The sequence below is a fragment of the Mya arenaria genome, chromosome 4 (assembly GCF_026914265.1).
Source record: "Mya arenaria isolate MELC-2E11 chromosome 4, ASM2691426v1".
Taxonomy (NCBI): domain Eukaryota; kingdom Metazoa; phylum Mollusca; class Bivalvia; order Myida; family Myidae; genus Mya; species Mya arenaria.
Window position 1 is genome coordinate 67,027,935 of NC_069125.1, and position 14,723 is coordinate 67,042,657.

A 14,723-nucleotide genomic window follows, 5' to 3' on the forward strand; every position below is an offset into this window, starting at 1 on the left:
TACAATTTATCATTTTTATATCAAAGGTGCCTCTTATCTCAGACAATAAAAAATTGTTACAACTGGTAATGTTATGCATTAAACAATTTACATAAAAATATTATCTGAAGAAGCTACAACATGGAACAGCACATGATATAAAATCTGGAGGTATTTACAAATAACTTACAAAGTTTAACATAATAAATATAAATTACAACGTTTAATTTCTACAATGAAACATGATTCTGAAAACTTAACATGAATCAGTTTAAATAATTCATGACCTTTCAATCCAGTCTTATGCCAAGTGATTAAATTTCATCAAGTTTGAGAAAAATTCACCTTAATAAATCAAACATCCTAAAACCATACAACTACTATGTACAGCATCTTGTACTAAGATACAACTTCAAAACAAAAGTTTTCATCCTGAAAACAACATAAAAATTTCAAATAAACTTAACTCATTCCAAAACTTAAGAAACATAAAATAACTAAATAAAAACAAACCCGCGACAAACAAATTCCCAAAGAATTCTATAAAACTAATACACTAATGATGGTTTCAGAATTTAAAGCATATTGCATAGAAATTAAATTCCATTTATTCAATTACACATGCATGAGTCAATTTTCTTCCATACAACTTCATATACAACTAATCTCTGATTAAAAATGTCCTGTGTTATATTCTTACAAGTGTCAATTTTTCTTCAAGACATTTTTTTATTGATTCTACAAATATATACAGGAAAACATTAGGTTCATAATTGTATCCATGGCTCATTTAGTCAGCAAAGTCTCTTTTATACCATATTTATAGTACTTCAAGGTGAACTACCACTACGGTATTCAGTGATAGAAATCCGTTCTTTTGTACATAGTTAATTCTAATAATAGTGAATTCCGATTATAGGAATTTCAACAATTCTATTACTAATATAAAGTCAGGCTTGTATAATTTGATGAACTATACGTAAGAATTCTAGTGAAAATATTGCACCACTTATTTTGTAAAAAGCTTATAGAGCATAAGAAGCTTAAGTATCTTATTTCATTTAGCATTAAATAACTTAAACCTGCCATGCGTTCAGTTAACATGTTTGCGGCTAACACTTGCTGTTTGGTTCCCCGCTTACAGTGTATGTTAGTGCTGCAACAGGGATACGAAACGGAACATTTGCTAACATTTTATAAACGCTCGCCTTTCTAAACCCATTGCTGATTTCTTATGAAAAAAAAAGTTCATCACGATAGACAAAGATTTCGGTCTCAGAACTCCTCAAAATGAAAATATCACCCAAAATACATTAAAACATGAAAAGTGAGCTAAGCTTGCTCCTGATATAATGGACTAAAGATTGTTTGAGAAACTGGAGCCAGAATTTCTAGGACTGATTTATTACAATCATGTACTCCGGTACTTCAAGTTTAATCTTTTAACTTATGACTAGATGAAAATTCAGTAATCAATCCAACATTGCACAAATAAGGAAAACACCAACACGAAAAAAGTCCCAGAGCAATGAAACAAATACAAAGAAATACTTAACAGTAGACAAATTACAAAATATATCCTTGTTATCTGATGTAAGGAAAACTTAAGTTAATAACAATCATTACAATTTTTGTATCGTATAAAAATATTTTAACATAATTTCTGTGAAGAAAATTGAAAATAGGATAAATCCACTTTTGTAGCAGTGATTTCAAAACATTATAATTTATATAAATCAAAGCATGGTGTAGTCTCTTGCTAGCAACGTTCTAATTATCACTGTCCATCTCAACATCCTGATGAATACCAGACTCCGTTAAAACGTCAGGTGAGTCTGTAATAAGCTCCTCAACAACATCATCAGAGCTCTGTGAGTCCTCATTTATACCATAAATATACTTGGACATCATCATATTTCTCTCTGGCTCACTTGTAAATCCAAACTCTTGTGTAGATTCTACAATACCACTACTATTGATGTCATACATCATTGCAGACTCACTCAATGTACCAACAAACTCACCAGCTATTGATGTATTGTCTATATGACTCGAAATGATCTCACCTTCAACAGCCCCACATAAGACCTCTTCGTTCTCTACAACAACTGCCTCCTGTATTGTTTCTTCAGATTCTAGATAAACAACCGCTTCCTTAGTTTCAGAGTCTATTTCTGTCATTTCAACTGCATAATACACCATGTCAGCTTTATTTCTTATATCTTCATGTTCATTTTTATTGAACATATCTGTATCTAGACTATTAACAGCCTCATTAATGTCGGCCTGATGTCTTTTATCTAAACTTATTGTTCTACTGTCATCATTCACATTTTCAGAATCATTTTGTATATCATCCAAAATTTCTTCGAACAGAAGATTCCTTTTTGCTTGATTGAGAAAGTTTTCATCTGAAAAAGATGTCAGAGACTCACATGATTCTGTTTTGTTTTGTTTTAAATTAGGCTGTTCAGAGCATTCTTCACTAGACTTTGAAAATGTTTGTTGCCCTAGTGTTAACTGTCTGGTGGGTATATCTTGCATTTCTCCTTGTTTTCCCAAAATCTCTTCAGTTCTTGTGAAGATTTCCGTTTTATTTCGACTTTCTTCTTCTGAATCAGATTCACTTAATTCAAGGTCAGATTTCATTAATCCTATCACTTTACTCTGAATTTTGTCAGATTTTATCTTCATATTCACTGCTGAATCACCTAGTTCATCAAACACAGATTCATCTTCATTGTCTGAAAGATGGTGAATATGTTTTTGGTTAAACAATCTAACATCATGAACGACACTTTCTTTTTCCACATTTTCTGTTACAATATTACTCATGGATAAAGACAATTGATCAGTGCTTTTTTCCTGCTTAGGGGAATTGTCTTCAAGAATGTGTTCAATTTTTTCTTGGATTTCACTTTCATCAGAACTGGACCGACATGTTTCAGATTCACTGGTTAAAGAAATGTCCATGCTGTTTTTGGTTCCACCTTCTTCCATATCGGACTCACTTATGTAGAACAAGACTCCATTCTCTCTTGCAGATGTTTCCGAACTGTTCCATGATACTGAACTATTCCATGACACCTGTCTAACAATTTTGTTACCATCAGTGTAACTGCAACTGCTGTCATCTTTGTCACAACTATTCATTTTAGTCAGCAGGGTTTTCATCTTTATTTTGATGGGTTCTCTTGGGGTGTGTTTTTTAGAGTTCTTTGGATTGTCAGCCTCATTGTCAGACTTACTCTCACAGGTTTGAGTTGTGTTTTCAGGATTCTCATCATCATCCATCTCACTTTCATAAGATGATATACCTCTTTCTGATGACATTGAAGATGAAGCTGCAGGAGAGATTGATGGATATACAACCTTATTAAGTTTAATGGTCACTTTGATTGGTGGTCTCGACTGACATTCATCACTCTCAATCATTTTCCTCTTTCTAGTATACCTGTTGATTGTTGCTTGATTCAACTTTAATAAACTAACTTCACAAGACCTGATGTTATATATCTTTAATAGTTCTTCTAAATTGACTGTTCCATTAGAGCCATTAGGTTGAGAATCATTGCAAAAGCCAGTAAATGTAGAACTGCCTTCAATTTTACAAACAGAATCCACACCCTGTTCAGAGCCAAGGGATGTTCTTCTCTTTTTTGAACCAATGAAGCTATCTTGTGTCTGATTTTCCAAAGCTCTCTTCTCCAGTATGGTACTCCTAAAAACACTGAACTCTTGTTTTGCCGACCTTTTTCTGCTGCCAATTTCAGGACCATCATACATCCAGGGGTTGTACAAAGCTGGGAGAGCTCTCTCCCTCTGTTTACGTTTAACCTTTTCTGCAATAGATTCACAAAACATTTCTTGTTGGTAATCAGCGAAGTTGAACTTGTATTCTTGATATGATAAACTTTCAACCTCTTGACCACTCGATTGTTCCTGTTCAATGTTTGACTGGAGTGAGGGATCGTTCTCAACAGATACCTGAGCAGATAAATCTTTTATTTGATATAATTCAGTTTCCTTGGTTTCATCTTTCTGGTAAAGACAACTGTGCACTTCAAAAGATGTGTTATCATGTCCTTTATCTGACTCTTTAATATAGGAACTTTTTTCATTACGATGATATTTAGTGCTGACTTTACTTTTCGCAACCTTCTCAGGTAAGCCATCATAAATGTCATTTGATACAGGCTTTCCATGTTTTCCATCCTTCTCAGCTTCTACCTCAAATTTGACATTATCATCATATGACACAGTAACATCACTATCAGCATTGCTTTCTACGCTTTTACATTCGCTCAATCGGTCTTCTTCACAGTTTTCTTCAACATCTTCTCCACTCATACTGCTTTCATTCTCGCTGAAATCAAAGTCCTCCCCTTTATCAGTACTGTAAATTCTGTCTTCTGAATAAATATTATTGTTAACAACAGTAATGGTGGAAACATTTTCATTTTTAGAAGTATTGTATGAATTGTTTGTTCTTGTATAATTATCTGTTTGAGAAATAAGTTTGTCACTATCATGTATGATGCTTTGAAGATCCACTTTACTTTGATCCAGCTCAAGTTCCTTTCTTGATTTTTCAAAGTTTTCACTAAAATCACGATTTTCTTGCTCATTTTCAGAATCCTTAGACTCATCAGCACAACCAATGCTACCCTGTTGTTCTTTCTGGTTGATTTTCAGTTCATTTTTGTTGTCACATCCTCTGACATCATTAATGAAATCACCACTTTCTTCAAATCCACCTTGTAATTCATCTATAACACTACTTCCTTGTTCTCTGTCCAGTTTATTTCCATCACGTTCATTATGTTTGATACAACAGTCACTATTGTTGACTATAAATAAATCTAGTGGTTCATTGTCAGTAACATGGCTTTGGTGTTCCGTTTTTATTTTCTCTAACTCAAGTTGGCTGCTGAGTTTCTTCTCAACATCTTCACTATGAACTTTTTTCATATTTTTTTCACATGTCACCCCTTTATTTTCATATTTGTACATCTTCGCTCCCTTTTCTGAATTAAATAGGGTACTTGTATTTTCTACATGGATATTATCATAGCTGGTAGTATCTGTTTCTTCACTTGGCATGACTTCATCCAGGTTTTGTCTTTCATCAACTCCTATATGCTCATCTTTTTCCAAATCTTTAACAACCAAATTTTCTGCTACAGTTTCACATTCAGATGGTTGATCTGCAACAAGATTTTCACTATCATTTGTGCCGGCAAATGTAGATTCTTTTTGATATGAGGTGAGATCATCTGCACTGTTGATGCAATTGGATTGCTCTGTTATTGTGGCTGAAGAGTACCCAATCTCATCAATTGTATCTAGGGAAATATCTGAGTCTGATGTATTTATAATTGAGGCATGAACTAAATTTGTGTTTACAAAACCATGAATTGGAGTTGAACATTTTGGAGCATCAAATGAATTAACACATTTGACCGTATTTCTGAACAGAGAATTTTCATTATCATTGGCATCTTCTAGAACATTTCGTTTTTCATCATCATCAATGTGACCACTTTTTAATATTTGAACAGAGCTATCTGAGGAAGAGTAGGTCTCTTCATCAATGGTTGTATAAACCTCAAAGCTACTTTCTTGAATATCTGAACCTTGCACATCCAGCAGTTTTTCAATGGCATCATCATCTAGCAGTTTATTTTGTAACTCCTTGTGTTGATTGCTTTTATATTCACATTTTTCTGATGAATTTTCAATCTTTTTTGATAAATCACAAGTTGAAACCATATCAATTTCATGCCTAGGAACATTATTGAGGCTTTTATCTGTGATTGCTTCTGCTTGTTCAGATAATGATGTGTTAGATATTTCATCAGGTTTTCTTTCAGTTTCTTCTGAGAAGAACATCTCATCAACAGGTGTTTTCAGAGATCCATGTTTATCTTCTTCATTATATTCAACATCTGAATTACTCAAGTCAGAGTTATAATCAGAATTAATTTCCCAGACATTGTCCTGACCACTAACCTTAAGATCTGACAAGGGAAATGACACTGAGTATACATCAAATTCATCATCTGAGTTTTCAATCGAATTAAGTTCTGTGATGCTTTTAAAAATGGTGTTTACTTTGGATTCCGTCTTCCCATCAACACCTAAGTCTTCAGAAACAATAGCACCTTTTTCTACTACCTTTTCAAGGGCAGCTCGGCAATCTGCTTGATTTGTGTCTACAACATTGATCTTATTTTCTGTTTCGGAAATTTTCTGGCACCCTGAAGACACATGCTTTGAACTACAATAAACATTTCTATCATTAAATTCATTTTCATCAGTATTTTTTGTTTCATTATTGTCCTCATGTTCAGTGGTTTCAAATGGGGTACAATAAAGACTTGTATCATTATCATCCAGATTTACTGTTTCTGTATTGTCTTCGCATTCTGTGTTAATATATGGCAAAGTGTCATTTAAAATGTCTGTATTGCTAGATTCAGTCTGCAAACTGTTGAGATTTTCTTTGGCATTGCTGAAGTCAGAATCTCCTGCAGTTGGAATATCATCCAATGAGGGCGGCTCATCACCATGATGAAGAAAATCTTGTAATTCTGTCTTTGAACTATCATCCACACACTTCATTGAAATAACATTTGGAATGCATTCATCATAAGAGTAATCATGGTCACTTTCATCGGATTCAGATACATTTTCATTGACCTTTCTTGATGATCCAATAAAGCCAAGATTTTCAGCCAGAATACCAAGCAAGGTTGACATGTTGTCTGCAATACTTCCCTTGTCTTCAAATGATTTCAACATCTGCAAAATATTTTCTGTAATCATCTTTCTATTGTCCTCACTTTCATTTTGTTCTGTATTTCCTTCTTCATCAGAATTGTCAGAGTCCTCAAAACTTGTATAAGAATCACCCTGACTCCTTTGGTCATTATGTTTAGAATACTTCGATAATGCATCTCGTTTCAACCAAGCAGGATCTTTCTTCACTGGCTTATCTATTCGAGTGATCAAGTCAGATATTACTGTTCTCACTTTCCTCAGTGATTCTACTGAAATAGTATTTTTGTTTTCAGATATTGGTTTAAGTATTCTCTTGATTTCTGCTAATGTCATCTCTCCCTCCTCACTTCTGTCAAATAGAACTTGTAGATCAGATTTCTGCTCTTCTACCTCACTAATGAAATCAGAAAAATGCCTTCCTATGTTTTCATTTACATCTGTATCTTTTACTTTAAGAATGTTTTCATCTGTTGGCTTTTCAGGTTCTTCACTTCGATGACCAGCTTTTAGTGCTAATGGTTCTTTTTCATGCACATCACTAACTGATCCAAGAACATCAAGAAAATGTCTTTCAGCCTTTTGTTTCTTTGATTCACTGTCAAATGTTTCTTGCACATCCTGAAGTTCCAAGTAATGTTCTTGTTCAACCTTTTTATCAAGATCTTCTGGTTCCAGACACGGAGGTCCACTTCCTGAGGACAAAGATGAGCCTCTACTTGATGCATCTTCAAATATTTCAATATTGTGTGCAAAGCCTTCCACTTTTTCCAGAAGTGGGGGTGGGGAAGTTATTTTGGTTTCTGAGACATCTTCATTCTCCATACATACTTCCATAGTGACATCAACTGATTCATGTGGTTCATCTTCTACATATATTCTTTGGTTAACTAATGATATTTCAATTGGACTGGGTGGCATACTAGAGTCATATTTATATATATCTTTTTCACATTTTTTCTCTGATGAAAGGTTTAAACCTGGAACTTTCTCAAAACTTTGCACTGAACACTTTGCATTTGAAAAAACACTTTCAGATCTCATTATTTCTGGGCTACTTAGTTCAAAGAACTCTTCTGAAACATCCTCAGACAATTTACTATCATCACGTTCATGAATGTCACTGTAACTTGAAGTCTGAAAACATTCCTTTTTAGCAACAGAGTTGTGTTCTTCGTTATTAACACAGTCCTGACTAGCTTCATGTTCGGATAGGATATCACGTGTTGGGGACTGAGATGCTAAAGAACTTTTGCAATTATTTTCAACAAGGTTCTTGTCTCCTGTCAATAAATTCTCTTTTATTATCAACCCGTTCATTTCATACCTTATTGTTATGTTGGGAGTACTCTCACTTGTTCTGCTTTTATTTTCTTCATCTCTTACAGAACAACTTTCAACAAATCTTGATGATACTGGCTCAAAACTTGGTTCAGAGGGTGGACATGTTTTCTCATCTTTCATTAAATAGTCTTTTCTTTTATCATTAGTTTCTGTTTCCATATTTTCTTCACTGCTTACCATAAGGTTTAGATCTTGTGGACACTTACGTGCATTTGCACTTGAAGTTTCATAAACATGACTGTGTGATTTCATTTGGAGAGATGCTGTTTTATGTCCAATTTCATTTACATATTTCTTTTCAATACTGCCCTCTAAAGCATCACCACCAGAACTTTCCATGTTACAGTCATTGTTTAAATCATCATTGATATATACATCAGTATAAGAATATTCTCCCTGATTACTTTCTTTAGTGCTAACAGCTTGAGTACTAATATGTAGCACACCATGATCAACAATTGATTGAGAGTGTTCTGGTAATACTCGATCAACGTTGGTATCATTTGAATTTTTGACTTCACTATTGTCTTGCATATGCTTATGCGATTCATTCTGTTTACCTTTATCAGAACTTTCGTCTAAGGCAATACTAAATGACTTGCTTAAAGTATGTGTAGGGCAGTTTTCGACAACTTTGTCGGACTGGTCATTTATATTTTTCAAAGCAAAATTGCTATCTTTCGTCGCTGTGGTGTAAGTGTCGGACACTGTTGTTTTTTTGAGACCAAGAACTTCTCTCTGTTCATCAGCAATATCATTTATAACAGTTACTGCTTTTAGAATACTTTCTAAGAATGACCCCTTAATCTCTCCATTCTCAACATCCTGTTCATTTGTCTCATCCAGAAGGTAATTACATTCTGGATCATATTCATCTGGATCACTGGTAATATCAGCATGCTTTGTGAATTTGTTTGAATATTCAAACTCGCAACTTATTTTAGTTTCACTGGAACTCAGATCTCCTAAAATATCCTTAAGAAGATCATTGGCTGTCTCCACTAGATTTGTATTTAGGCTATCAGGTGTTTTACTTTCTTTTGATGTTTTCACATTCACTGAGTCAACTTTTTCATATTGCTTAGTGACAAAATTCTCAGAAGTATTGTCACAAGCTTTCAGTTTTGATGGAATTCCCTTTTTCTTTAAATATTCATCCAAAGTAATATGTTTGGATTTCTTTTTGCCTTTTTCAGGTTCATCCCTTTGGTGTTTGACACTTGCAAAATTGCCGTCAATGACTTCTGTTCTTGATACTGCAGTTGTTTGTTTTTTAATGTGATGGTTTGAATTGTCATCAACTACAATGTCTCTTGGTGTAGCTTTATCAAAATTGGTTGAAATTAATTCATGAAGATCCTGTTCAAAATTCTTCAAAATAGCTCTAGGCTGATTAGTCTGCTTATCTAAGTTGTTCACTTCCATCTTTTTATTATTCACAGTATATTTGATATAACTGTCTTTTTCATGCATGCTCTTCCATTTTGGCATTCCAATCTCATCCATATTTCGCCTTGGACTTCTACAGATGTCTGTCTTAAGTGGTTTGTCAGTATAACTTTTAACTGGAGATAGTGGCTTCACAGTAATACTTTTAGCAGGCGGAAAAATCAAACTGGTAGTAGCTTTTTTCAAAGGCTTTTCTACGATACTTTTAGTTGTTGCACCAGGAGACATTTGAGATTTGGAGTCATTTCTCTTCTTTTTGGGAATTTTCAATGGTGGTAATTCCACGGTTTTGGGGATGAATTCCTGTTTTGGGTTCTTAGATAGTTCAGAAGATTGCCTTTTTATAGGTGCATTTTTATCCTTAGACTTCTTACAACATCCTTTGTCAAGTTGTTCAATTTCATGAGCCTCCTTACTTTCTTTCAGTGGTAACCTATTTGGAATAACACGTTCTTTGTTGTACTCAATTTCCATCGATGCACGATCACTGCCACACTCTTCTAAATTATGAATATGTTCAGGTTCCATTGCATTGTTTATAATTTCTGGTGGCAAAGCAGCATTTCTAAAAAGCATCTGTTTGATAACTTCTTCTGGGGCAAGGGGAATCCAGTCTGTTATTCTTTCTGATTGCTGTTTTGGGGTATCATCATTTTGACTTTCTACAGATTTTTCTGTTGACACAATTGACATAATTGGTGTGACATCAACTTTATCAATGTTTTGGTGATTTGAATGTTCAGTATTAGTTACATTGGAATCATCTCCTGAACTTTTTATTTCAATGTCTACAAATTTAACATCTTCTTGAGCATCTAGTTCTGGACTTTCATGATCATGTTCTACTTGATCAACTGTAGTACATTCTGAATGAACTTCAGCAGTACCATTTACTGCATCATGTGCTTCATCAGCACTAATTTCAGATTTATTCTTGGTTATTTGTTGATCTTCTTCTGCAATGCATATTGTTTCCTGTTCATGTGAGAGGTCATCTGCTAGAATATAACTGTTTCCTTTCATGGCTTTGGACCTCTGTTCAGAATCTTCTTCTGTAAGATCATCAACACTGTTTGCTTTTTCTGGTGATATGATGGCCACATGTTCAGGTAAACCCATCACACTCAATGGACTAATTTCAAATTCCATTAAGCTTTCACCAGTATTACATTCAATGTCTTGTGTCACTGAACTTATCATTTTATATTCCTTATCAGAACCCGTATTAATAATATCACTGAATGCTTTATGTGATTTTTCAGAATCCGAACTCGCAATCTTGTCCAAAGAGACTTTAATTCCCTCTGAATCACTTACAATGTCCGCTGAAATCGTTTCAATTTCTCCTCCCATCTTCAAAGTATTGCATGTATCTGAATCCTTTGGTGCTATAATGTTTGATACAATTGTTTGTTCTGAAACATTACTGTCTTCTTTTTCTGACTGTTCACTGATTTCAATTAGTTCAGCTCCTCTACCAACAGTATTACTGAGATCATTTCCTTGTTTACTAGTTTTATATGTATGTTCATGATCAGATGTATTTTCTAATGCATCCTGTTCACAACTTTTGCCAACAACATTTTCAACAAGTTCTTCAAGCACTTTGGTGACTGATGAATGAATTGGAGATCGTGGTATTTCAATTGTAGAATCCAATTCAACCTGCAATGACACATTGTCTGATTCCTGAGTACTCAAACTTATGCTACTACTGTCCAAATCTGTAGGGAGAGGCAGAAATACTCTATCCAATTCTCTTATAGCTTTTTCTCGTGATCTATGGTGTTCAAACAAGCTGATTTCTTTATCATTGTACTGTTCTAGTCCTACAGAAGCCTGCCCAACACACATTAAACCAAGTTTGTGCAGGCTTTGTTCTTTAAATGATAAGTCGTCATATAACACTGATAAATGAGCCCATTTCATTGGTTTCCTTTTTTGCATCAGTTCTTGTATTGCATGATACAGTTTTCTTCTTCTCTTCCCTTTCACTTTTCGAAACTTAGTTTTTCTGTAAGTTAGCAACATTGGCCTTGGCTTATCATTTTTACTAGACTTTGGTAGTTGGCAAACAAATTTCTTTGAATTTGGTTCAACTCTTCTTACTGCTCGGTTAGGCCGAAGTTTGTTCTGTGACCATGTTCTTGTTTGCCGTACTCGGCATGGATAATGCTTCCGCAACAAGTCCCTATTCTTAAAACTGTGACTGCAAGCTTGACATTTCACAGGCTTTTGTTTCTGCTGTGATTGCTTTTTATCTTGCTGACTTTGGTTTTTGAGTTTAGCATCTTTAGCTCTAGCAACACTTGCATCTGAGTCATTCAAATATGGTTCAATTTCATCACAGAGATCAGTTTGACTTGCATCTTTTATCTTAGCTTTAGCACTTGCTTTGCCTATCTCATTAAATTTCTTGCCCTTTTGCAAATACTCCAATGATTTGGAAATCTCTTGTAAAATTTCGCTGCCATTTTCTGACACTGATGAAATTACACTTGATACAGACTTGGAAGATTTCACAGAACAACTATCATTGTCATCACTGAAGCGCCTGCGAAGTTTATTACTCATTGCTGACGGCTTACACTCTGAAATGTCCTTTTCCCTTCTTTTAGAGGATATAAGTGTACTTTCAAATGTTTTTGGAGCTTTATTAGCTTCCTCAACATCTGCTCCAGCTTTCTCAAATAGTTTCTGTCTCAAGTTTTCTAACACCTCGACAGGATCTAGCACACCCTTAACTGGCGAATTTTCAATAGAAGAGTCTTTTCTAATATCTTGATGTTTGACAGCTTCTTTCTTACTTACTACTAGCTTTTTATTAACTGACTTGCCAATGGAATGTATGTACCCAGTGTTTTTTTTATCATGTGATGGTGGATTATATATACAGCTTCCTGAATTCAATATATCAGATTCTTTGGCTGGGTCCTTATCATGCGTGTGTGTACATTCATCTGGGAGTGTTCCTCCATCAAATTGTTTATTATCAGCTGATTTCTTATCTTGCTTTGAAACTATATTTCTAGACTTACATTTATCACATACACTTTCAATATTTGAAGGCACTTCAACAGAAACATTAGCATTTGCACATTTTTTGCATTGATCACCTATTGTCTTTATCAATGCCTCAACATCCTGAATTTCATTGTCAGCTCTAATACTCAATTCATTTGCATTGTCTTTAACTGTTTCACATGTACCACTAGCAAAACTGTGCATGTCATTGTCCTGTTCAACAACACTTTCTCCCTCACATTTTTTTGAATAGTCTTCTATCATACCTCCTGAGCTAGTTGGTTCTGACATTGCAAATGAACAGTCTGATTCACTGTCTGCATTACCTTTCATTTTCTGACTGACAATTTTGGTGTATGTATCCACTCTGATTCCGTAATCACCTCTATACCTTGAAGCACATTTAGCTGATTTCAGTCTACCAGATTTCCTTACTTCAATATTAGCATTAAACACCATGGATGTGGGCTTCAGTTCTTCTACACTTTCACTTCTGTTTGTATAAAGGTCCTTCACTTCTTCACATTGAGTGTCACTGCTTATACTTTCAGCGTCTTTTTCAACAGATATTCTTTGAGCGTCGGTCAATGATTCCACAGAGTTTTTTCTTGACCATATCTCAATAGAAGGATCTCTGTTTAACTTCACACAACACTTTTTCGGAGAAATTTCTTTTTCATCACTAGATAAATCTTTCTCAGTCATATCAGGTTCATTCTTAACAACAGTTGTGCAAGTACCTGTCACTTTCTTTTCACAGCTTTCTGATCTCCTAAAACTTTTAATTGTTCCAAGTTCACTCTCTGTTTCAGAATCAGTTCTAAACTCATATTCAAGCGCTTTTTCCTGAACCAGTTTGTCATGTGCTTTTCGAACAGATTTTGAATTACCCTTTGTCCCTAGTTTCTTCTGCTGAAATAATGTTCTTTTCTTTAGCACATGACTATCTCTATTACACATCTTGTCTGATTTCTTTAACATTTGACTATCTCTTTTAAACATCTTGTCTGGTTTTGATTGTTTTAAAAACATGGTTTTATTTGTTTTCACTGTATTGCCCTTGCTTCTAGCCACAAGTTTATCAGCTGATTTAGCTTTCACATTTATATTTTCTTTCCTTTGTTCTGTACTGCTTGGTGAATCCCTCTCTGACGAACTGGGATCTCTTACAGAACTCTGAACTTTCACTTCCACTTCATCTTCAACTTTCTGTCGAGCAAGCACTTTGTATTTTCTTACACCCAAACTCTCAAACACTATGGGTACAACAACTTCATTACTATCCCTGCTTGTTGTCTGTGAGGTCAGCAGGTTATTCGGCCCTGTCTGAAATTCTGGCCCAATCCAAACTCGTTCTGGCCTGTTCAGGGGGCATGTCTCTGGGGCTGGTTTTGTTGTTTCATCTGTAAGTTCCTCAAACCCAAACAAGTCAGCCATTCTGATGTCTATATGAAATACTCTGAAAATATAAAGTCAAAGACTTATAAGTCTGATTAGCCCAACGATTTTATTATCATCTGTAACAAGAGGGCTTGATGGACCAAGATCACTTATCTGAATTCAATAGCCAAACATGACAACTGACCTAACACAAACTTGGTGAAGAACCATTAATCAAATGCAGCAATTTTATTGTGGACAATAGATGAGCAAACAATATACAAAAATCCAAGATCGCTCATCTGAATTCAATATCCAAACATGACAACTGAAATAACAAAACTTGATGAAGAACCATTAATCAAATGTTCATTTAAAAGTCTGTATCTAAAGCTTAGGCTGTCTTGTCTCAGACTGTCTAAAAGTTGCCAAATAATAGAGGGAAAAATTGAAATACTTTATGACGGGGTCACCTAAGGATCATTGCTGTAAAATTAGTACAAATCAGTGCATTTGTTTCTAGGAGATTTTTGTATATATTTTGCGAAAGCCATTTAGACAAAGCTAGCAAGCATGCATGTTTATTAATCATGATGAATTGAAAAACTTTGATAAAGGGTCCATTATGGCCTGTGAACAGCCTATCCATTTTAACAAGCAGGTTTTCGAAGGTTTTTGTTTTATCCAAACAAAAACCAGTCTGCAACATGGCAAGCATAATTTTGGATGAATCAATGAGGCTTAAACAAAATTTTCTAAAGGGTGTC

The 14,723-nt window shown here is 34.6% G+C and overlaps 1 protein-coding gene across 1 annotated transcript in view; it reads right to left on the reverse strand.

Annotated features, from left to right (window-relative positions):
- LOC128230171 (uncharacterized) overlaps positions 1 to 14,723 on the reverse strand; it is a 16,691-nt gene continuing 1,968 nt past the window's right edge. The window contains exon 2 of the mRNA XM_052942225.1: positions 1 to 14,035. Within this exon, the coding sequence (XP_052798185.1) occupies positions 1,750 to 14,013 (12,264 nt within the window). The 5' untranslated portion in view covers positions 14,014 to 14,035 and the 3' untranslated portion in view covers positions 1 to 1,749. The remainder of the gene's footprint in view (positions 14,036 to 14,723) is intronic.